Source organism: Halichoeres trimaculatus, unplaced genomic scaffold (assembly GCF_033239565.1).
Source record: "Halichoeres trimaculatus isolate MK-OKI-2021-1 unplaced genomic scaffold, fHalTri1.1 fHalTri1_scaffold_14, whole genome shotgun sequence".
Lineage (NCBI taxonomy): Eukaryota > Metazoa > Chordata > Actinopteri > Labriformes > Labridae > Halichoeres > Halichoeres trimaculatus.
In genome coordinates, this window is record NW_027437192.1 from 11828656 (window position 1) to 11850760 (window position 22105).

At 39.2% G+C, this 22105-nt stretch overlaps 2 protein-coding genes across 11 annotated transcripts in view; one reads left to right on the forward strand and one right to left on the reverse strand.

Annotated features, from left to right (window-relative positions):
* Positions 1 to 207: 207 nt before the first annotated feature.
* Positions 208 to 7915, forward strand: LOC141802516 (homocysteine-responsive endoplasmic reticulum-resident ubiquitin-like domain member 2 protein). 3 transcript variants are annotated; one of them, XM_074686045.1, is made up of 9 exons: positions 208 to 337; positions 737 to 1063; positions 1998 to 2075; positions 4153 to 4266; positions 4425 to 4555; positions 4779 to 4892; positions 4980 to 5270; positions 6435 to 6543; positions 6824 to 7915. In XM_074686045.1, the coding sequence occupies exons 2-9, from the start codon at positions 917 to 919 to the stop codon at positions 6989 to 6991; spliced, it is 1152 nt and encodes a 383-aa protein (XP_074542146.1). In that variant the 5' UTR covers positions 208 to 337; positions 737 to 916; the 3' UTR covers positions 6992 to 7915. The 3 variants fall into 3 exon arrangements, with proteins under 3 accessions (XP_074542146.1, XP_074542147.1, XP_074542148.1); XM_074686046.1 differs by having other exon boundaries at positions 251 to 341; XM_074686047.1 differs by lacking the exon at positions 208 to 337 and adding an exon at positions 558 to 631.
* Positions 7916 to 9597: 1682 nt separating this feature from the next.
* The window catches only part of LOC141803457 (sodium bicarbonate cotransporter 3-like), a 49319-nt gene continuing 36811 nt past the window's right edge, over positions 9598 to 22105 (reverse strand). For 7 of the 8 annotated variants that reach the window (XM_074687498.1, XM_074687502.1, XM_074687501.1 and 4 more), the window contains 13 exons: positions 20868 to 21001; positions 20524 to 20769; positions 19998 to 20103; positions 18115 to 18276; positions 17584 to 17697; positions 17318 to 17479; positions 16976 to 17227; positions 16748 to 16816; positions 16343 to 16516; positions 15969 to 16106; positions 14448 to 14545; positions 13521 to 13637; positions 9598 to 11642 (listed from right to left, as the gene is read on the reverse strand). In XM_074687498.1, the coding sequence (XP_074543599.1) occupies positions 11561 to 11642; positions 13521 to 13637; positions 14448 to 14545; positions 15969 to 16106; positions 16343 to 16516; positions 16748 to 16816; positions 16976 to 17227; positions 17318 to 17479; positions 17584 to 17697; positions 18115 to 18276; positions 19998 to 20103; positions 20524 to 20769; positions 20868 to 21001 (1854 nt within the window). In that variant the 3' untranslated portion in view covers positions 9598 to 11560. The remainder of the gene's footprint in view (positions 11643 to 13520; positions 13638 to 14447; positions 14546 to 15968; positions 16107 to 16342; positions 16517 to 16747; positions 16817 to 16975; positions 17228 to 17317; positions 17480 to 17583; positions 17698 to 18114; positions 18277 to 19997; positions 20104 to 20523; positions 20770 to 20867; positions 21002 to 22105) is intronic. The other variant, XM_074687500.1, reaches the window with a different exon arrangement.

Genomic DNA, 22105 nt, shown 5'->3' on the forward strand with positions numbered 1-22105 from the left:
AACGTACAGGCACACACACATGCAAAGGCCGAGAAGTGACGGTTGAGTAGGATAATTCATGTAAAAGTTGAAATTTATTAGGAAAATCCTGTAGACTCAACCTTGAAATGTTTACAGCATGAAATGTGGAAAACAGTTTGTCCAGTAGTGTACTTAAATTTTGTTCTGCCCCAGACAGGATTTCACATATGATCCTTTCTACCACGAGATGGCGACGATAAGCTGTTATTGTTGATGTGGATGCCGTCCTAAAAAAACACGAAGAAGAAAAAGAACACCACCCAGCAGGATAGGCGTATGAAGTAGGCTGTGCACTACAGTTTAAAGGATGAAGTAGGTAGGTAATGAAAAATCACTACTTATTTTTGAAGAGTGATATAATGATAAATGCGATCGTTTTAATTCGTAACTGGTTTGGTTTGGCTTGGCGTGATTGAGTGTTAGCAAACCTTCTGGTGCTAATGTTAGCTTAGCAAGTGAGCTATTACTCTTGACATGTCTCTATGGTTACTTAAATCGTAAATTGTCTTACTCCAGTCTCTACTAATTAGACAGTCATATCGTCGTTATAGAGTAATGCAAGTTGTTGTCAGTTTCAACGCGTGTCAAGGCGTTATACTCCATAGTTAGGGTACTAACTACGGACAATTCTTGTCAAATAATTCGTAACGTTGAACGTAATTTATAAGCGACGTTTTGGTCACGCTAACTTCTCTTTTTTTCTTGTCACCCCCAGGCTTCAACCGTGTACCGTAAGGAGAAGTTGCACTAACATCTCGCTGTTCCAGATTAGCATCATATGACTTAACAGAAAACTGCTACTCTGATGGTGTCCCGGTGGATTCAACTTGAAAACTCCTAGACGGAGTTGAGCCCGTACTCTTATTTTTCGACTGGAGTCAAATGGTGTTGTGCCATGGATCCAGGTGTTGTGGACGGTCTTGTTACCCTTGTCATCAGGGCACCCAATCAGAAGTACACTGACCAGACAATCAACTGCTGCCAGAGCTGGACTGTGGAGAAGCTGAAAGCTCACTTGTCTGATGTGTACCCAAGCAAACCAGTGAGTATTTGGCTGCAGTCCACTGAAGCTGCTTCAAAAGAAACATGAAAAAACATGTACAGAACTTGTGTAGTCTTTACCCTGTCGTGCAAGGCAGCTAATCTCTTTTGTTCAATCACAAGAGAGATTTATATCCTGGGTTTTGTTGTTTGAGTGCTTAGTGTAACAGAACGCAGTCAGAGACAAACTGATTACAGAGACATGTGACCAATGTCCCCTCCCTGGCACAAACCATCAGTTACTATAGCTGTGTTTTCCAAAGTGAGGAGACTTTTTAAACAAACTTAAAGCTCCCTGTAGCCTGTGTGTCAGTTAAAGAAAAGGGAATGCTTACACCTGATAAAATTGAGTTTTGCCTACATGGCTCACCATTTATTATTGAGGCATGATCCTTTGCTAATACTGAACCTCCTGGTGTGTATAACAGTTCAACAGCTATTACTTCCTTGGAGCTATGTAAATAATGAAGCAAGCTCAGATTCCCCCAGAGATTCAATGTTAACAGGGGAAAGTTTGCACAGTGAAAACAGATTTTTATGCCCTGGGGTAGCCAAAAAATTAGATTCAACTGCTCTTGTCCTGATGTAGTCATTATTGCAGAGAGAAAAATACTCCCCATTCGGTGGCCACTTTTTTTCCAGAATGAAAACGCTCACACATTTTCTGAATGAACAAACAGCGTATGTGAGCTTTAGGAGGAGACACTCTGACCTTGATTTACAGCATTAGTAATCTGCAGTTAAGACCTACTTAACCCTATTGAGGTCACCATGCTCTCATCCTTGTTTCTCATCCTTACAAAATATCTACTTTTTAAGATGTGATACACACAAATAGGTACCAATATGTAGAGGAACAATAAGCTCAATCAAGTGACTGCAGTTTTTATAATTCCTCCCATGACCCAATTAAAAGTATGATTTTGTCATTCTAGAGCTCCAAAGACCAGAGGCTGGTGTATTCTGGGAAGCTGCTTTTGGATCACTTCACATTAAAGGATGTGCTCAGGAAGGTTGGTTGAGTCTTCTGACAGATTGAATATTTACTAGATTTAATCTGGTTGAACAACATGAAAGCTAACAAGAAGAACAGTGTGTTATGTGGACCTCAATCTTATTCAACATCTTTGAGCTGCTCTGACCTGTAGATTATGAGTCAGGGCTTGTCGGTCAACATCCTCAACTGACCTCAGATATACGTTAGAGAACGGGAGAAAATCCCTGCAGGCAGGCTGCAAAACTTTGAGGATAGCTTTGTAAGAAGAGCGGGAGCTGTTGTAGCTTTAGGTGTATCATAAAGGGGACCACAGTCTACTCCTTTTGCACGATAATTTCTTTCTTGCCTTAAAGTGTCCTTTAGTTAATTCTGGGGCACGCAGCTGACAAATCAAGGAGTGATTTGAGCATGCCTTTTTTTGGGGCGCTTCACTTACAGTGGTTTCGCTTTTTTATCCTCCGGCAAGGAGGTTATGTTTTTTAAAGAGAGTTTGTCTGTCTGTTTGTTTGTGAACAACATAATTCAAAATGTAACCAACGGCTCTTGATGAAATTTTCAGGAAATGTTCAAATTGGGATAAGGAAGAAGTGATTAAATTTTGAAGGCGATCTGGATCACCGTCTGGATCCTGGATTTTTTTAAAGGATTCTTTATTATTGTGAGATAGGGCCATTTTCATCGTATGTGTGTAAGACTCCACAATAAATGGTCAGATTGCTTTGCAAAAGAATACAAGACAAGGTCACCATAATTTCTGACAGATGTAATAATACGATCCAGATCCTGCCAATATTCTGGATACTAAGATCTGGAATATGAAATATGTTCTGGGTCTAGGGATGGGTACCGAATTAGGTACTTTAAAAGGTACGGACCGAATTCTGTCAAAAGTACCGGGTATCGATTCATGTAAAACCAAAAGGTACCATGTTTAGGTACCTAAATGCATCCCTGTGAAGGAGTGGAAGAGTAGGTGATTTTCCATGCTGGACATGAACACAGCATTGCAAGGTTATATATTGAAGAATAAATTTGTTAAGTTGAATTTTTTTTATATTTCATTATTAAACAAAATTGATATTTTTTACCACATAAACACAAAGAAGTACAGAAACTTGGTACCGTTGAGTACCGATACCGATTGCCAGGTACTGGGCATCGGTACTGCCTCGTTTCAAATGTGAAAGGTACCCATCCCTATGGTCATCATAATTTTCAACACTGTCAGGTAACAAATCATTGTACAAACCTGCAACTAACAGCAAGTTGTAGCAGACAGTCTGCTGAAAGGGAGTATAACATTAAAGAAGGACAAAAGTGTTGGTGGCAATCACAATATGCTTTGTAGAAGTCTGCAGTCTCTGAGTGCTTTTCCAGTTTATTTATGTAGTTATTTACTTTTACAACAGAAGCAACAAGAAAAAAAGACGTGTAAAGGAGTTATAGTGCAGAAACAAAGACTATATTACCCAAAATAATTTAAAGAAATAAATAAGTAGATACTTTAAATAATGATAATGACAGTGTTGTTTTAATGATAATAAATAGAAAAACAAAAATAGATAATAGAAAGGCTATTATTACAGAAGATAGATACTTTTTAGCTCTTTTCTGAAAACTTGGGTACCAGTGTAGTGTGTCAGTGGAACCTATTTGGTTAAGGTGCATTTAAAATTTGGGTTCTATTCTAAAAGAAAATGAATTTGAACACATTTCACACAAAAAGGCAGATGGTGACAGAAGTCTGGCATTGGCAGAAACATTCTACTTATTTTTTGTCTATTCTTATTTTTCTTTCTTGATTTAACTTAAGTTGCATGTTTTATTCCAGAATTTGCTGCACATGCCAATGCAACAGGGCCCAAGTTATTTTGGCTATGGAAGTTTTGTTGTTGTTTGTTTTTTGAAGAAATCTCTGTTTTTCTTGTAATTTTGTCATACAGATTTCAGAAAGTCACTTAGGTTTACGTTTTTAAATCTGAGGCAGATGTCAGAAGTTTTCTGTGAAGCCAAAAAAGTTCAGAAGTTTGTTGATTCTTCGATCATGCAATACCTCGGCCCTGCTTGATAATGATCCGGCTTGGCTTCCACAGCAGGACGAATACCATATGCTCCATCTGGTGTGCGCCTCAAGAACGCCTCCCAGCTCACCAAAGCCCCCCCGCAGCCAGTGTAACAAGCCCCGGGAGAGCTCCTCAGGTCCCACGGTGGGTCAGCCACACACTCATCACACCTTACCATTCATTTCATCATCGACACATTCTCTTTCATCAGCCATGGCTCTGCTGCCATCTGTGACTCCCTGAGGGTTTATGAGGAGCATTAACAATGACTAACATGGAGAACTTCTTGTGTGTGGTTACAGCCTCAGCAGAACTCAACCAGTTCTTTCACTGCTCAGCAGAGCCAGACCTCTACGGCAGCAAGCGGTGATGGACTCAGACAGAGAACTGGACACTTTCCAGATCCCCATATGTATTCACAATTTATACACAGGTGAGCTGTTTGACTAGTGAAAGTTTGAGAAGTGCTGCAGTCCAGGTACGGCTTCTTATGAAAGTGTTACAGTTATTTTAGCATGTCGATGTCACGTCTTAGTGACACAGAAGAAACCAGTGTCATCATAGCTTGTGAAACACTCATATTGATCGAGGTCTGGCTAATGGAAGATTCTGTGCCAATATACAATTAATCACCATTAATGTGTTTTTCTCCTCAGCTGGAATCCGTACCCCTCATTGTCAACTCCTCCCACGAACACGCCCACTTATTACAACCCCATGACATTATTATGGTGGCAGCAGCTGTACGCCCAGCAGTTCTACATGCATTAGTAAGTCCTTCATGTTTCTATTCCTGCATTTCTTCTGAGTGTTTAATGAGACTGTCAAAATAAAAGCCTCCTCTCCTCTTTCTTCAGTCACTTACTGTCTGCCTCCTCCCAACAACACCTGTTGCAAGACCAGCCGCTCCCTCAGTCCAACTGGCCGGGTCAGCCAGACCAGCAACCTCCAGGAAATGTCCAAGACAACCCGGAAGTCCAGATGAATGCACAGGCAGGGGAGATCCTAAATGAGGAGGAGCTGAACCGGGATTGGCCGGACTGGTTGTACACGTTTTTACGCGCCGTCATCTTACTCAGCGTGGTTTACTTCTACTCCTCTTTCAGCCGCTTCATCATGGTGATGATGGCTATGCTGGTGCTCTACCTGTAAGTGGCCCTCAGGAGTTTTATAAGCTTGAATGTGGATAATATGGTCCTACACTGGACTTGCCAAATCATCTCTGCCAATGCCAAACAGCTTGTTCCACTGTGAAGCTTATTTGTTGATGTGCTGGATTGGATGTTAACCCTCAGAATCCCTAGCAGTTTATAGTTGTTTTTCTGCTTCACATTTTCACTCACTGTGGTCTCATTCTTCTCTGCAAAGTGAAATTCTGCATCTCTATGGCTATCGGCTGATGTAACTCAATAATATTTTTATTCGGTGTAACAAAATTTAAAAGCCAAACCTTAATTAGAAAAAAAGTGGAAATTTAATTCCTCTAATTTTATCCTTTTAAAACTTGATAAAATAAGGAATGGTTTAGGTTTAGGTACCCACAATCCTTAGGAGCATAGGAAAAATATTGATGGTGGCACTGCATTCAAAGAATCTATGACTTTTCAATGTTTGGAATCTGTTTTTACTCACTGTGGTCTCATTTCTTCCTACAATATAAAGTCCTAAACCTCTATAGGTTCAGGCAAAATTCAAAGGATTTTTGAAGCAATAATACAGGGTGTATGTCCATCATTCAGGGCTTGTTGAAAGCAGTAAGAAGTGTTGAATTATTTGTTTTTATACAATTTACCCAGTGCAACCAGTTTATTCTCTGCAAATTTTAAAAGAAGACACAAGAATGAAAGTGATGTTGATGAAATTTTCCCTTCTCCTCTTCTCTTAGCCATATTGCTGATGTCACTTAATATTCAGGCACTCTCAGAAACTTGAGAATCAGACAATTATGCTATTTTTACCCAGTTTTTGGATTGGACAGACAGTTTGTAAATGACAGTTATTTAAAAATAAATGGTATTGTTTGGGATCCAGAGGGTTAATGACTGATTGTCCTCACATGGGTGAACCAAAGGCTCAAAATAAGAGACAATCACAACAGCAGATCAAGCTGTTTGGCATTGGCGGAGAAGATTCGTCAAAATTATGCATTGTTTAATAGGGACATTAATATGCTGTCCAACAGTATAAGATTTATTGCCTAGTTACATAAAGATGTTTTTAAAGTTTGGATGAAGAACAAGCGGAGGATGACTTAAACGAAAGGATCAAGTTATTTGTGAACTTTGTAACCTCCTTTTGTTGTCTGCTCGCAGGCATCAGGCCGGCTGGTTTCCCTTTAATCTGGAGGATGAACTCTTTCCTGACAGAGCCAATCAGGATGAGATGGAGGCTGAGCTGCACGACCTCAACCTGCAAGAAATGGTAGCTGCCTTTTTCTCTCTCAGCCGCAGAAAGAACATTACCAAGGCTGATAGGATTGTTATCAGTGTCGTTGTTGTCTGCAGTACAAACCCTGTAGAGTCGCACAGTCTGAGCTTTACCACTGAGACATCAAAACCAGAAATAGCTATCACAGGCACAAACACAACTTGGTTCTTTGGTTGTTTGAAGTCTTTTATCTAAACTCTTGTAATGCATCCAACATTTCATAAAGTGAGTTTCACCTCCTCACCTTCCTGTCTCTTGTCCCTGTCCCGCACAGGAAGGACTGATGGACGACGGCTCTGATGACGATGGGGAAAGCGGGGAGGAAGGAGCGGATGATCCAAACAGTGGCCCCCATGCAGGCTTCTTGTCCTCCACGTGGTCCTTCATCATCACCTTCTTCATGTCACTGATCCCGGAGGGGCCTCCAAATGCTGCTAACTGAACCATGAGGGGACACCTGTGACTTAGAGATGAGGATCCTACTTGCTTAAGAAACTTGTATTTCTCTCATCTGGTTTCTGTCTAGATGACTTTGTTACATATCAGAGACTCTGAGCCAAAACACCACTGACTGATTTAAGGTGAAAAAGGACACACTCTTTTATTGAGCTTCTTTGTTTGTCAGAAGAAACACAAAATCTGTCGTAGGACAGAGGTTTTAGTTAACGGCTAGATACAAGGAGCGCTAGTGATGCCTCATGTAAACAGCCAAACAAACACTGTTTTCTGTTACTTATAAAATAGGGACAGCAGGCACATATATTAAAAAACAAATGCAGCACTTTTCTTTCATTTCCTGAATGTTTTTTTCTTCGAGAAGCTGCAACATTAGTTTAAATTGTTCCATTTTTAATGATTTTTTTTCGTTACGTAGCTTGAGTCAGAATATGACAGTTCAAAAGTCCAAAAGCTGCACTTGAGCGAGTAAATGGAAGATGTAGTGCCTGTGAAAACTTTATGTGAAAGTTTATAAAATGTGTAGAAACATGTGGTGTGCTGTGGTGATGTTTTCAGAGAAGATCAATGAATGATGCACCATCATTACCTGAGGTCTACAAACTTAAGGTGGCTTGACAGGCAAAAATTGGTCTTTTTGACCAGATGTTTTAGACTGCTCAACACTCAATTAGTCCTTTGCTGTACAATATTTATGTTTTATACTCTGAAGTTTTCCAATTTGGAATTAAAGTCCAATGTCTTTAATTCTTTAGGAACCACACCTAAAATACTGACAGCGCCTATCTCCAGGTGATTCAAAACAAGATGTTCACTAGAAAAAAAAAATCTCCAAAATGCAAAATCCTTCAAATGTTGCTTGAAGAATGATAGTACCCAGAATTGTGCAACCTCCCAGACATAGCTTATTAGTGCATACAAAACAGTTACCTCATAATCTGTGTAAGTGTTTTTTTTGTTTTTTTTTTTTGTTTTTTTACAAGAAATGTGATTTGTCAGACATGTTTCTTTTCAAAAAGTAGCACATTCTTTCTGAACATTATCAAACATGCATTTGAAGGATTCAGTTATACTTTATTATTTCAATAAAAGCATTAAAACTTAAATCTAATGCTTTAAAATTTATATATCTATGTTCATTGATCTGGATTTTTTTCCACTAGATTTAAGGGTTAAGGGGCACAGATGTTTATGATTTATAACTATTACACTTTATTATTGCTTTAATCCAGTTTCTGCAGTAAAAATGCAAAGGCAGCACAGCATCCTCTGTCCAGGCATATATAATGGATCTCTGCTGCCCCCTATTGTCTAAAACATAAAAAACCATCACATGAGTTTATTTTTCACAAGTCACTGAACTATCTTTACATTGAGTGGACTACAACTCAGTACCAGTATCTTTGACATTATCTTAGAGCTCTAGAGATTGAACATATTTATTTTGGTTCAATTTTACGGAGTCAAGCTTTTACGTCTGACACTTGCATTGGTGATTGAATAGTTGTAAATACCCTAATTGAGGATTTTATGTTTGACAGAATTTTAACCTAAGTAATCCAAATTAATATAATGAAAAAGAGAGTTTATAAACAGTACCTCGGCAGGTTCATCCCCTTCATCTGTGGTGTTCTCAAACTTTTGGGACAGGCAACCCCATGCTCAGAGAATACACTTATAGGCCAATCCAACAACAGGCAGAAGCAAGCAGGAAAAAACAAAAACAAACAAAAAAGGAAGAAGAAATGTTATTTAGCTAACTTAAAAAATGATAATGGTAATAATTATTTTTACTTTACATTATTACTTAATATGGTCAAGACACTATGCATGACAGCAGATACACATCTAAGAAATAATACAACACACAAAATACCAGCAGTGACACAACACTGCTAAAAGAGACAGAAAACAAACACTAAATTACACAAAAAAGACCTAAATAATAAAAGATAATCATAGGTTATATAAAAAAAGGATCAATACTTTACACTTCTGACTGTAGACCTGTGCTTTTCTTCATGAAAGATTTTATTCATTTTTCATTTCATCATTCCCACTCTTCACCAGAACATATTCTTTTTTTCAATTTTGTGTCAAGTGGTGCTTCTTTGCCCAATTTTAGAAGTGTTTATTTCCCAAAAAGATAAAGCTGTGTTTTTAAAGAAATTCATTCTTTATCAAGATTTAAAGAAAATATATTACCCAAAGAAATAAATGTGATTGTTCAAAGTCTCTAGACAATTTCCTCAAGAACCTAATAATAACGTTCAAAGGTGTGAATTAAAAAAAATAATTTAATTTAGCTATTTCAGAAAATAGCTATATGCTCTTATTGCTGTTTTTCCTTAATTTAATCTGCCACCACTGACACCATCATTGTACTTCCTTAATCCACTTGGGGGCACGATGCAACAAAGAAATATGGAAATGGAGCAGTTTTACATAAAATGTAACCACTTTCTGTTTAGGTTTTTACAATGATAGATGTATTGTGCTACTCAAAATAGTTTCTGATCTTTCCGTCCGTTTCCTTCACTTAATACTGTTCTCCACAGCTCACAGTGTGACTCAAATGACGACGGCAGAAAATCACCATGTATTCACTTTTATTGCTTTGCACCAATCGGCCATGACATGAAAAAGTCATCGTTCAAGGATTCAGTGTGCTTCATTGATGTTAAGTGTCTGTACAACACAAATAAAACAACAAAAACAAAAACTTTTTTACTAAGTGATGGTAAAAAGTACCACCTTTTCAATGACGTCCACCTTTTAGAGTCCAAGATGAATGAAATGAAAGAACAGGGCATTATTCATCCAAATAAAAATTCTTCATGTGAAATCAAAGGAGTTTGATTGGTGGATTTTACGTTTTTATCTGATGGTCCCTATGTGTAGGGAAATTAATATGTCTGCTTTTATCATTCACTGATCATTCAAAACTTCAGTATTGAATACAGAATGCTGTGAGGAAATACTAGCGCTGTGATAGTAAAACACACACACACAGACACTGTTTTCAAAGTTACACTTTCTAATCTGTCAGTTTGAAACATGGAATAACACTACAGCAAACATAATGAGCTGAGTCTGCCTCACAACCATCTACAGCGCCCGTCCACGTGCCATCCTCTCCAGAAATCTGACCCATGAGCACAAGACTTTCACATAAAGAGCTTGGACAAGGCACGTAAGCTAATGTCTGTATTTGTCACTGCAGCTACGCACAGACAGAGCTGATGAAACAGACACATAAATCATCGCCCGAACAGTAGCCACGCTTCATGAGTCCATACAGCGCACAGTATGGGATACTTATTGCTAAAACACGACTGCACATCGCAAAATAAGAACAACTTTATAGAATATTATACTTTTTTTGTTTTTTACATTTACGGTAGAAATATTTTGCATAAAATGATTTGCAGCGCTAAAACATACAGATTTATCTCTACACCACACACACACAGACACACTAATACCAACAGTAATACGGACAGTATAAAAACAGGTGCAACTAACTGGGATCACAACTGCTTATGTTTAACCTGCACCTCACTACGTCTTATGATTTACAGCGTTTATTAAAATCGTTGTGACACCAGCGATGAAAGGAATACAGAGAGCAGTTTATCAAGTGACCACAGTCAGAAATCATTCAAGATTCCTGAGTTGTTGAACTGACATTTGAACCACAGCTCTATGGACACAGCAAGTTTTTTTTTTTCCCCATGAATACACGACAATCTGTTTGAAGTAAGAAACTATACTGGCAAAGTGCTTCCTGTACAGTACAGACTTTATATGGCCTCTGACATAGGTCTCTACAATGTTACAAATGAATATAACACAGTTTACATCCAAACATACATGTATACTGATATTTCTATAACATTACGTACAGTAAGAACAGTGAGATTTACAGTGAAAAGAACTGACGTACTTATGAGCAGCAATATCAACACTGAGTGCGTCTCCCCTCTTACACACAGGAGAGATGGTGTATGAAGTTCTACACGTCATGTAGTGTGGTGTGTTGTCATGTGTTTGTACCTCTGTTTTGGTTTGTGTCACTAACAGTACCAGATTAACCATGACGTATAATCCACGGGCACTGACAGTACCTGTATGGCTTTAATCTAACATGAGCATCAAAGAATAAAATCAAGAGCAGCTAAAAGGACAACAGTGAAATGAAATAAAATATACAGTAGGTTAAAATTCAGTCCATGATCCCCACCAGTGAGGCCCGTTCCTTTGGCATGTGTGGTTTCAATGTGACATGTTTGCTAGGGTCCCTAAACAGTGAGCGTCGGTGGGCAGTGACAGCAGATTTCCTTCATTCCTCTGAGACGTCTGCAGTGCATCAAGGCAGCCGTCTGCACACCACTGTGGAGGAGGACTCAACGTCCATGGGGAGGCGCTAGCCTAGCCCTGAGAAGGGCACGCCGCAGCAGTTAAAAACCCCACTTAACCACCAAGATGGCGCCCGTCAGTGGGGTGTAGTGTTGTGTAGGAAGTGTCAGGAAAGGGGATGAGGGCCTCCCTTTGATCACAGGAAGGCCTCGGTGGCAGAGCCTCCTCCTGGTGTGTCGGGGCTGACGTCCACTCTAACGCACGCCACCTTCTCTTGGCTGAGACATGCAGAGGGAGAAGAGACAAAGTGAGTGTTTGTTAAAGTTATGGTGATGCAAAGGCTGCAAATGTGAGACTGAAGAGTGACTGTGCAACACTGTTTCACCTGTGAACACTTTTTTGTTGATAGGACTGTTAAAAGCCTTTGGGGTTAAAATTCTGTGTTGGATTTTGTTTTTTTTTTGTCCTCAGGAGGTCCACCTAGTGTGATCACCACTTTTTATTAAAGTCTCAGAAGCATGAGGAGAGGAAAACTGAGCTAAATCTGTCCCATGTAGATTGTAACTCTAAGCTCCGACCCTCAGAAACACACGTTCTGCAGAGTCAAAGCACCAAAAGAAATTCTAATTGAAAGTTGCTCATATCAAAAAATGAAGCACAAGGAATCAAACGTATTTTACCATTGTTTTAGAAATAATCATCGACAAACGTGAAGCCTGAATTGTTTGTAAAGAGTGAAAAATGCGCCAATAAAAATACTTGTTTTGTGAATTTAAGGCGCTGTGAGGACTATCCAGAATCATTAGTGTTTTTCTGAGATAAAGACTCCATTTCCCATGAGTAACATCACCCACTGTCTTAAAGATGTGGTCCTTGCCAAAAATGCATTTGTTTTGGACTTAACTGAATACAAAGAATTTTTTTTTAAACACTTCTTTTCTTTGTCGTTCTTTTCATCTATGACTTTTTAATGGAAACAAAGTGAAGAGGTTATGTATTTATTGACCGTTACATAGATATATTGTTCGAAATGTGACAACATTTAAACTTTGTAAACTCAGGTTGTACCGTAGATTAGCAGCCGACTATATTTCATGCTACTCACAGTTGGGTGCTCTGGGGCATGTCTGTAATGTGTAACGTTAGTGAATCCTGGTTATGTCCTATCAGTGCTCATCTACCAGCTCCAACCTCACCAAGCAGAGCTAACGTAACCTCACTCTCCATTTTATCAATAGACTCCCAAGTTTGAATGGACCACAGCAGAATAACTGCTGCTTGTGAGCTGAAGTGGACATAATCACAAACAGCTAAACCCGTGTTTAGCCTGTGCTCTATTATTCTCCAGTTTAACTGTGTTTTGCTCTGACGTCCTTTTTCTTTTTTTCCAGCTGCTCCAGTCTACAACATTATGAAAATTCAATCATGCAGGTTGTTGCTGCAGTCTTCGTTTTTCTTTTAAGTTTAGTATGCATGTGTTTGTTTATGGTGACGACCTATTTCTGTTTTGTTTCTTTTTTTTTTTGCATGTTCGAAATAAATTCATTCATTCATTCATTCATTCATTCAATCAAAGATCGTTTTCAGCAAAGACAACCACAGATCTTGCTTCTCACTGCTAAACCTTGTGGGCCAGTGTGGTGTCATTATAGAGACTTCCTGTCTACGTGCCATAAATGGGGGAGTTGACCATAGTAACTGAAAACAAGCATTTAGAAATAATGGATTTTGGTGCTGATAATGGCATTTTAAATTCTTGATTACACACAGGAAAATATAAAAAAAGTGAGACTATTTCAAGATGACTTATACAGTTGTCACAGGACATTATTCTTTTCTTTTCTTACCCCAATTGGCTTTATTTCCTCTCTTTGTTTGCAATTCAGGTGTCATGTCTGTCTCTGAAAACCTTTTAAGTACGTTTCTCTGAACGCATCAAGTGAATGTGACTCATCTCAATTCTGAAAAGACAAATTTTCCTCAGAATGACAAACATTTGCTTTGATTCCTTTTTTTCTGTGTTTTTAAATAAAGATGCTCTTAAAATTTCTCTCGGATACAGAGTTTTGTCACATTTTAGTTGTTTTGTTTTATCAGTAATATTTCGTTATCGGATGAGGGACTCCCGAAGAACTCCAGGACGATGTCATAGCTACCTTCGACTACGTTTCTCAGGTTGGACACATGACTCTGCACTCGAGTTCACTGCTTTCCACGCTGCGGTTTTGGCCATTTCATCAGAGATATTTACAACCAAGGGGTCAGAATCAGAACTACAAAAACATGCAAAGACACACGCAATTACCACAAAGACACACACACGCACAGAGGGACACAAACAGAAAGAGAAGACAGCAAGTGGACATCAAATCAGAGGGAGTGCAAGACAGTCCAAACAAGCAGACAACAGCATGCAGAGATTAAAATAAAGACAGGCCACAAACAGTCTGCTGCACGTTAGAATGGGCGAGTGGTGTATGCTTTAGATGTGGGAGCTGATGTGTGCACATTATTAGTTGGACAGGTTAAAGATGTCAACACAGACCCTCAAAGTAAAACCCAACAGCACACACAGCCGGGTGATGTAAAGCTACTGTTTCTGTTTTTAGCTTTCTGAGGTGTGACAGTTTTAGCCATGCGCTAACTGTCAGAGTATCAGTGAGGTTAGAGTGCAGCCATGTGGGTCAGATGTGTTGCATCAGACACACAGCCCTGCTACCTCGTTGTCCATTGGGAGGCTGTGGGTCACTAGTCCTATTCTGTACGATCTGTTCAAGACGGACATAATAACACACAGCTGACTGCCACGGTCAGGATATCCAGTCTCAGAACATGGTGCTTGTTTATGATTTACCATGTCATTTATTACTCATCAGGGAAAAGCAGAATGGTATTTACTCTGTGTGAAGTTCATAAAACCTTTTACACCATTATAAAAGTGGATTTTTCTCCCTCAAAAGTCACATAATATAAAATTACAACATTAAATCAGAGTAGAAAAGTAGAAAACACTACATGTCTCATTATTATTTATGATTTAGAAAGAATGATTCTTATTACATCACATAATGTGTCAGACCCACCTCCCTGAGAGCGTCTTCACCGGGATGTTGAGCAGGTTTGTGCTTTCGTAGCCGACCTTAAGCCCCAGCTCTTGCTCCTGTAGTCTGGACTCCTCCTCCTGGATTAAAATCAGCATCAGAAGCATTACTCTCAGAGGAGCTGTCAATGCAGCGCGGCACCAGGAGGGTGACGGAGCAGAATAAGTATGCATGAAGTGGAATCCCCTCAGGTTGTGTTTTATTAGATTTTATTACTTTAACGTTTCATGAAACTGTCAGTTAAGAGTCTCATGTGGTGACTGATGAGATTACTTTCCATAAAATATTCTTTAAAAGTTAATTTCTCTTCTTTTTTCCCATAGCTATTGTTACACGGCTGTTATAACTCTTAATTATCCAGAACGCAAATATCTCTGGCTTGATCTCATTCACAGGCTCCTGCAGCACTTTTCCATGGGCTATGATTTGTTACATTAGAAACTGAATCTAAATTATGGTGTTAAATTCGAAAAACATGATCTGAAACTGAATCTGAATTTATTTGCTTTGAAACACTATTTAACCAACTTGAAACTTTGACTCTCGATTCCTTAAATTCAAAAAAACTAAATTTAATTTCAGTTTGCAAAATTCAGATTCAGTTTTACAATTCAAAGTTAATTTATTGTGGCCTGACTATGACGTCATCTAGGTCTGTGAGGAAGAGTAATTGAGCACAGGTTCACAGAAATCCTCCTCGCATCCACTTCTATGTTTGTGAAATTTTGTTTTCTTCTGACACAGTTGCCATCAGTTTTGAGAAGAATAAGCCCATCAACTTTTCAGGAAGTCAAAGTTTTTGTCAATAAAACTAAGTTTAAATTAAGTTATTTTATTTATTTATTTATTTTCCATATTACTGTGCCTAACTGATGGAAATTAACTGCCCCTGGGCGCAGGGCGCTAATCTTGTGTTGCGCTAAACTAAAGTTGAACTGTGCCGATCTGAAATTGAATTTTGTAGTTTTGAATTTAAGGAACGTACAGAGTTGAATTTTCAAATAGGTAAAAAACATTTTTAAAAATTAAATTTGGTTTTCAGATCATACCTTTCAAATTCAATACAATGATTCAAATTCAGTTCCTCATGGCACAAATCACAGCCCATTCACTTTCATGGACCTGAAATCTGAGTAAAGGAGAAATTCTCGCCTTGATTTTAATATAAACAAAGTTTGAATTATCATTATGATTTTTTTTTACCATTAAAGAAATCGTTACACCTCATAGCATCATAGCCCATGTCACATCTTAAGGTTTTCAGACAAAAAGAACATAAAGCACACTATTTTTATGTATTCATTAATTGTTATCATATTATTCATTAGGTAATTATAACATGAGGCTAACAAAACTCTGTTTGGTTACGACAGCTTGCAGCTCAAAAACAAAAAAAATTTAAACATTATCTTTTTCAAAGATCATACTTTTCTCATACATCTGCTTTAACAACACTCAAAACAGAAAAAAACAAAAGCTAAATGTCAATAAAATGATTTTTACCAGCTTTTCCTGTGCTTTCTTTTTCTTATCGTCTTCTTTCTTCTTCTTGCTCTCTGGCATCAAATCATCCAGCCAGCTCAGCTCTCTCTTTGTAAAGAAAAAGTCCAGGAGCTTTCGGACGAAAACCAGTGCCAGGACCTGGAGATAATCAACAAAGGAGTAAGTAATTATTATGAGAGCGTTTACATCTGAGAATAGACAAAAAATATTGTCACAGGGAGAGAAAAACAGGTCAGAAATGTGTGTAATCACACTTCTATAGGCACATCACAATTTGGAAAACTCCACTGATCTCTTGTTTGGTAACACTCCAAAAATCTCAGGTTACAGAGAGATACTCAAATGCGTCACAGTGCATGACAGGCTCTAATTACCATCATTGGAAACACAACAGCAGCAGCAGAGGCCTTGATGACCCAGAGCAGAACCAAACAGGTGAGCTGCACCAGCGTGAACATGTGGACTTTCCACAGCGGCACGTAGCGCAGGTAGATCAAGTCTGGCTGGTGCTTAGCTGGCATGCCAAACAGCTTGATCCTGTCAAAGAACTGCAGAGAAATATGGGAAGAAAAAAAAGCTTGGTGAGTGGGTGTGGGGTGGGTGTTCAATCCATTATTCAGGAGATGGAATACATTTAACAAAAGCCCCTAAGGATTCTGAATTACGATCAAAGGTTTGGAACTAGAAGACGCACATTTATCTTCGGTAACAGTTCATGACTGTGGCTGCTGTTCAGAATAAAGGGTGTATTATCTTCAAAGAGCAGCAGAGAGCCTTACTTGAATGCCTTTGAGGGAAGAGACACCCATGTAGAGGAAGACTCCATACAAGACCGGCATAGGGATGAACTGTTAGGTGCAGAAATGGAGTGACAGTGTAACAATGGAGTCAAATATTCAACTCACAGAGAAAAGACATTAAAAAAAATAAATAAATACAAAATATTATCGACACCTGTTTTCAGCCATATCAACACTTAGGATGTATACCTGCTTTTTGTTTCTTACCTTGAGCGCTGACGTCATAAAAACAGAACAACCCATCAGAACAAAGATCATGAATCCAGTGACCCGCTGCTCCCGGATGCCAAGAAACTTTGGCTGTTCTCCAGGAGCAGAGCAGCCCGACTCCACTTTCAGACTGTTGACGTGGGAGATGGAGAGGACGGTTGCTGCCACGAACCACGGCAGGCCCATGATGGAGCAGATCCCCAGCATTATCGCCACGACCAGCAGGTCCATGTGGTAGCCACAGCCTTTCTGTGAACGCACAGGCAGGAGAGAGATGCCAAGAGTTAGAGGGATGGGTTGGTTGTCTAATAAAGAGTGAAACTGCAGCTCCGTGCTGACCTTGAGCTTGTGCTCCTTGCGGTTGATGATGACTGCAGTGATCTGCTGGTCCATAAAGATGAGGATGGTGCATAGCAGAGCAGGAAGTGCCGCCACCAGCAGCGTCCACCAGGGGTTGTTTCCTAGTGGATCTATGAGCCAGCCGCGGGTCTTTGACGTTGGCTGAAGAGAAAAGCAAAAGTAAAACCAGTGAAGAAGAGGTAGAGGTGTGCACATTCATCCAGCAGAGTTGTGTATGTGTGACTGTCCACTGAATAGATGCTTACCTCAAAGCGATCGGGGACGTGGAGTTTAGGAGAAGGGATCCCCATCAGATAGTCCACCACCACCATAATCATGATGGTTATAAACACAGCGAAGTCACTGATAGTGGATCGCACCTACACGTACACAACAGAGGCTGTTATATTTATACACTGCAGCTTAGCATTGTTGCAGTTATTTTAAATTCACTCAGCCTTTTTATGTCAGGTCAATGTTGAGATACACAGCAGAAACAATTACATTGGAGTCAACAGTAACACCATAATAATACAGACAATACCAGCACCCGCCTACACAGAACACCAAGTGATAACAGACAAGCTGGTACTGTGTGGGAGGATGAAAGAAGATTTGTTCTTCTGTACATGAGACCGCTCCTGCATACTAATGACGGACACAATGTAAACATTTGCATAGTCCAAGAAGCCTGGCTGCATGCAGAGTGTTAAAGCAAAAACAGCCTTTTCAGAGATGAGATATAGATTTCAGACAGTAACAGAATGCATTGGAACAAAATTAATGAAGCGTCTCACCTTGGTGGGAAAATATCTCTCTGTCTTGAACTGCTTGAGGAAAGAGGAGAGGAAGAAGGTAGTGAAGAAGAGGATGATGGACCAGAAGAGAACATCTGGGATGTAGGGTCCATGATGGCCACAGGCTTCACCTATGAACTCTCCTTTCAGGATCTTACACATCTAGAGACAAAGACAATAGCCAAGGTTACATGAGGAGTTTTTGGTCTTTCCGAAGTGAATCTTTCTGAATGACTTTTCCGAAAACAATAGTTTACATGGAAAGCTATATTCCAATCTCTGGTCTACATACGCCGCTATAATCAAACACAATAGTCAATGGGGCATGTGCAATCAAACATAAACAAATAAAGGAATGTCTCTAGTTGCGTTTTACGTCATATCTGAACATGAGTTGAAAGAACGCACCCTGACAACTTTCCGTTTGAGTGGATACATGATACCTGAGGGAAAGGAATATTCCACCCCTGTGAAACCGATTAAATGTCCATTCGGATTGGCACTTTTCTTTCGGAATGAGGTGTATACAAAGGTTAAAATCTTTCTGTTTGAGCAAATAAACCGAATGCAAGCGGAATATTTGGGTCCATGTCTACGTGGCTGTCGTAAGGTTAGCATTAGGGCTGCAGCTAGTATTTGAGTATTCTACTGAAAATTCCATTGATTAATCAAGTAATCGCATAAAGCACATTTTTGTTTAGTTAAAGAGCAATTATTTTTAAATGAAAATTTGTTTCAAGCAAGTGTAAAAACAAGTGACTTTGGGTGATAAATTTTAAATTCAATGCAATCTGACAAGATGTTGGACATTTTAACTAGGAATGAGACATTCTTGAAAGATTCTGAGTCTTTGCAGTGTTCAGACTAAAATGATGATCCCTGCTGTATTGGAGCACAGTGCAACTTAATTTTTTTATCCATCATTGACCTGTGAGCTTAATTTGACAACTGCTCAGCTAGCTCTATTATGTTTCTGTTTTTCATCTCCTTCACTCAACAGTACTGTGTTTTACAGATTAACTAAATCACCAAATGACATAATAACCTAATTTGCACAACACGTCATTTGCATGTAACAGTTGTGGACGCTGAGGAGAAGAAGGATAACACTGTAGGAGGACAAAAAAGTGTAATAACACACTGTTAATGTGTTTAGAACAACAAATGAACTTTGTTTGGTTGACTTTTTTTAATGTTAGAACATCGATCCTCCTTCACTCATTTATACGCACTCTCCTGCATGGTCACACAGGCCACCCTTTCCAAACTGTGCCATACTCTACCTGCCTGCACAATGAAGGAGAACACTGCTACTAACTTCAGTGACTTTTAGGCTCGTTTTAATTCGCTCTGGTATGACACAGCCCTCGAGAAGTGGTCGCAGCGATCATATGCCATTGATCATACATGACAATCCAGATAGCCAGTGTAACCGTGCTCTGAGACTGCCGTGAACAAGACGTCCATCTGAGATGGTCTGTGAGTGGTTTTGGATAGGGGAGGGGCTCAGCATGTGCGGCTTGTTGACAAGCGGCTGATGCAGATCATTGCATGCTTTCACGTCAGTCTTCAAACTCCAGAAAAAAAGCTAGATTTGTTGCTGATCGCTATTTTGAAAAAAAGGAGGCTGGAAGGGCCTGAAAAGTTACAAAAAATAGCGCCAGCTCTAGATTAAAAAACACTCTTTGATCATCATAAAAATTTAACGATTCCTCAAAGCAGAGAAAATTCCTCGGTCATTATTGTAATTGAGTTAATCAAATTATTCGAGGAATTGTTTCAGCTCTAGTTAGCGCTGTATTTCAGATTTTAGTACAACGTGAAATGATAGTAGTGCTTTTTTCTGTATCTTCTGCGTCAAACTGAAGATTAGTAGGTCTTACCGAAACATTGAGGCTACTCCATGGGATTGAGTCAGGGGTGTATCCTGTGCGGTTCCACTCCTGTATGAGCTTCTCTGAGGCGTTGGTTGGTTCGGAGCAATGACACCTTTGGAAAGGGGAACAAATTGTAAATAAAGACTAAATCCTCTTAAGAAAAGAAAAGGAAGAAAAAGGTGGGTTCATTCGAAGTTTAATTGAAAACACAGGCTGAAGTAATTCTCCTTGCATCAGTTGTTTTCCAAAGTCTATTTTCATTTCAGCTCTCGGGAGGGCGTACTGGGACCACTCAAGGCGGTAAAATAACAGTTTTCAGCAACCAGAGCTGAGTGTTTCCAAAGGGATATTATTTATAGTGCTTAATTAGAGCACAACACACTACTTGTGTAACCTTTAGTCTCTTCATATGACATCCTAACCTGAAGAGAGCAGAAGAGGCGACATGTTTTTTCCCTAATTACGAGGAAGAATCTGTTTTAGATGCATTTTCTCTCAACAGATTAAGAGCAAACCAAATCTGAAAACTCACGAATACAGCGTGAGGTTGTCCAAGCTGTTGTGCATGTTGACAGGGAAGTGTTCCCCCAGGTGAAAGAGCTTCTCCAGAGCCTCGTAGATGAAGATGATGCAGATGAGCGCAGCAAAGGCCTCCTCTGTGAACCGGGTGATGTAGCAGACCAGGGAGCTGGCATCTGTGGCCACCAAGACCAAACACAAGAAGGCCGTCCACAGACCGATGCTGGTACGCAGTGACAGGTAGGAGAGGTGGTAATCACTGAGAGAAACAGAGGGATGAGGATCATTAGAAACACAAGAGGACACACTGGACCACTGGAATCAAGAAGAAATGTGTTCAAACTTCTTCGTACTTACTTGCAGAATCTGAAAAGGATCTTCTCGAACACTAAAACAGGACCGGTGCTGCCAAGAATTGTAAGAGGCTGGCCTGCAAAAAGGGAGTACGCCACTCCTGTCAGTGAGGCCCCAAACAGAGACTCTATGGCACTCTGCAGACACACAGAAGAGGGAAGGAGTGAGGGAATGAGAAAGGAGTGTCTGAGGAGGTCCAACCATACCCAGGAAGACAGAGAAGGAAAGACTGAAGGAGAGAAAACACAGGTGAAGAGGAGACCCGACCCAACCAGGACACACAGAGGTTTGATTCAATCCTTGGCTGTGCCTGACTGAGAGCAAAGATGGTTGATTGTTTCCACCCCGCTGACTTGTCCAAAGTCATATCTGTGATTAGCCCACGTCTGCTGAGTTTACTCAGATGCATCACACACACCAGTTCACAGATTGTCCCTATGCCAACAGTGCCTCCTCTTGTAAAGACATCAGAAGAGAAAGCCAGAGAGAGAGACAGCGAGTCAGGTGATAAAAAGGCAGAGACGCTTTCCTAGAACAGCTTTCAGTGTGATAAGAGGTTTGTGTACAGGAGGCTGGGAAATCACGTCCTGTTTATGACAGTAAATAGAGACCTCACAGTGTTAAATAGAGTGTCGAGAGTAAAGATAGAGTGTCAAGATGGTGGAAGATTACGGACAAACAAATAAATAAAATTGAAAATAATGAACATATGACAATCAGTGGGTATGGCTCCTATCTTAAAGGGCTTCACTCCTGATTTTGATCCCCTTAAAAAATGATTCTTCTTTTGACTTTGATTTCATTTGTTTTATTCTATGTAAATGCTTTTTTTTTACATTTAAACTTTCCAATATTTTTTTTCTTTTTAAAATTTGAAATCATTTTAATTTGAGTAAATTATAAAATGTGTATTTTTTATTTTTTATTCAATAAAATCATTTACTCTTATCCATAATATTTCATTTTAATTTTATCAGTTTCATTTAAGATCATGTTATTTAAACAATTTTGACTTTTATTAATTTTATCTAAACTTACTTTATTTAGGTAAAATGTATTTCATTTAACATCTAACCTTATTTTATATAATTTTAATGTTTTTTATTTTCATTTTACTTTGATTTGTTTTATGCATTTAATTTCATTTCTATCAATTCATTTTGTTTCATTTTTAAGCATTTGATCTTTTTCACTCTTTTTAAATTTTAAGTTACCCCCTTCTGGGTGTATTTTTTACAGTA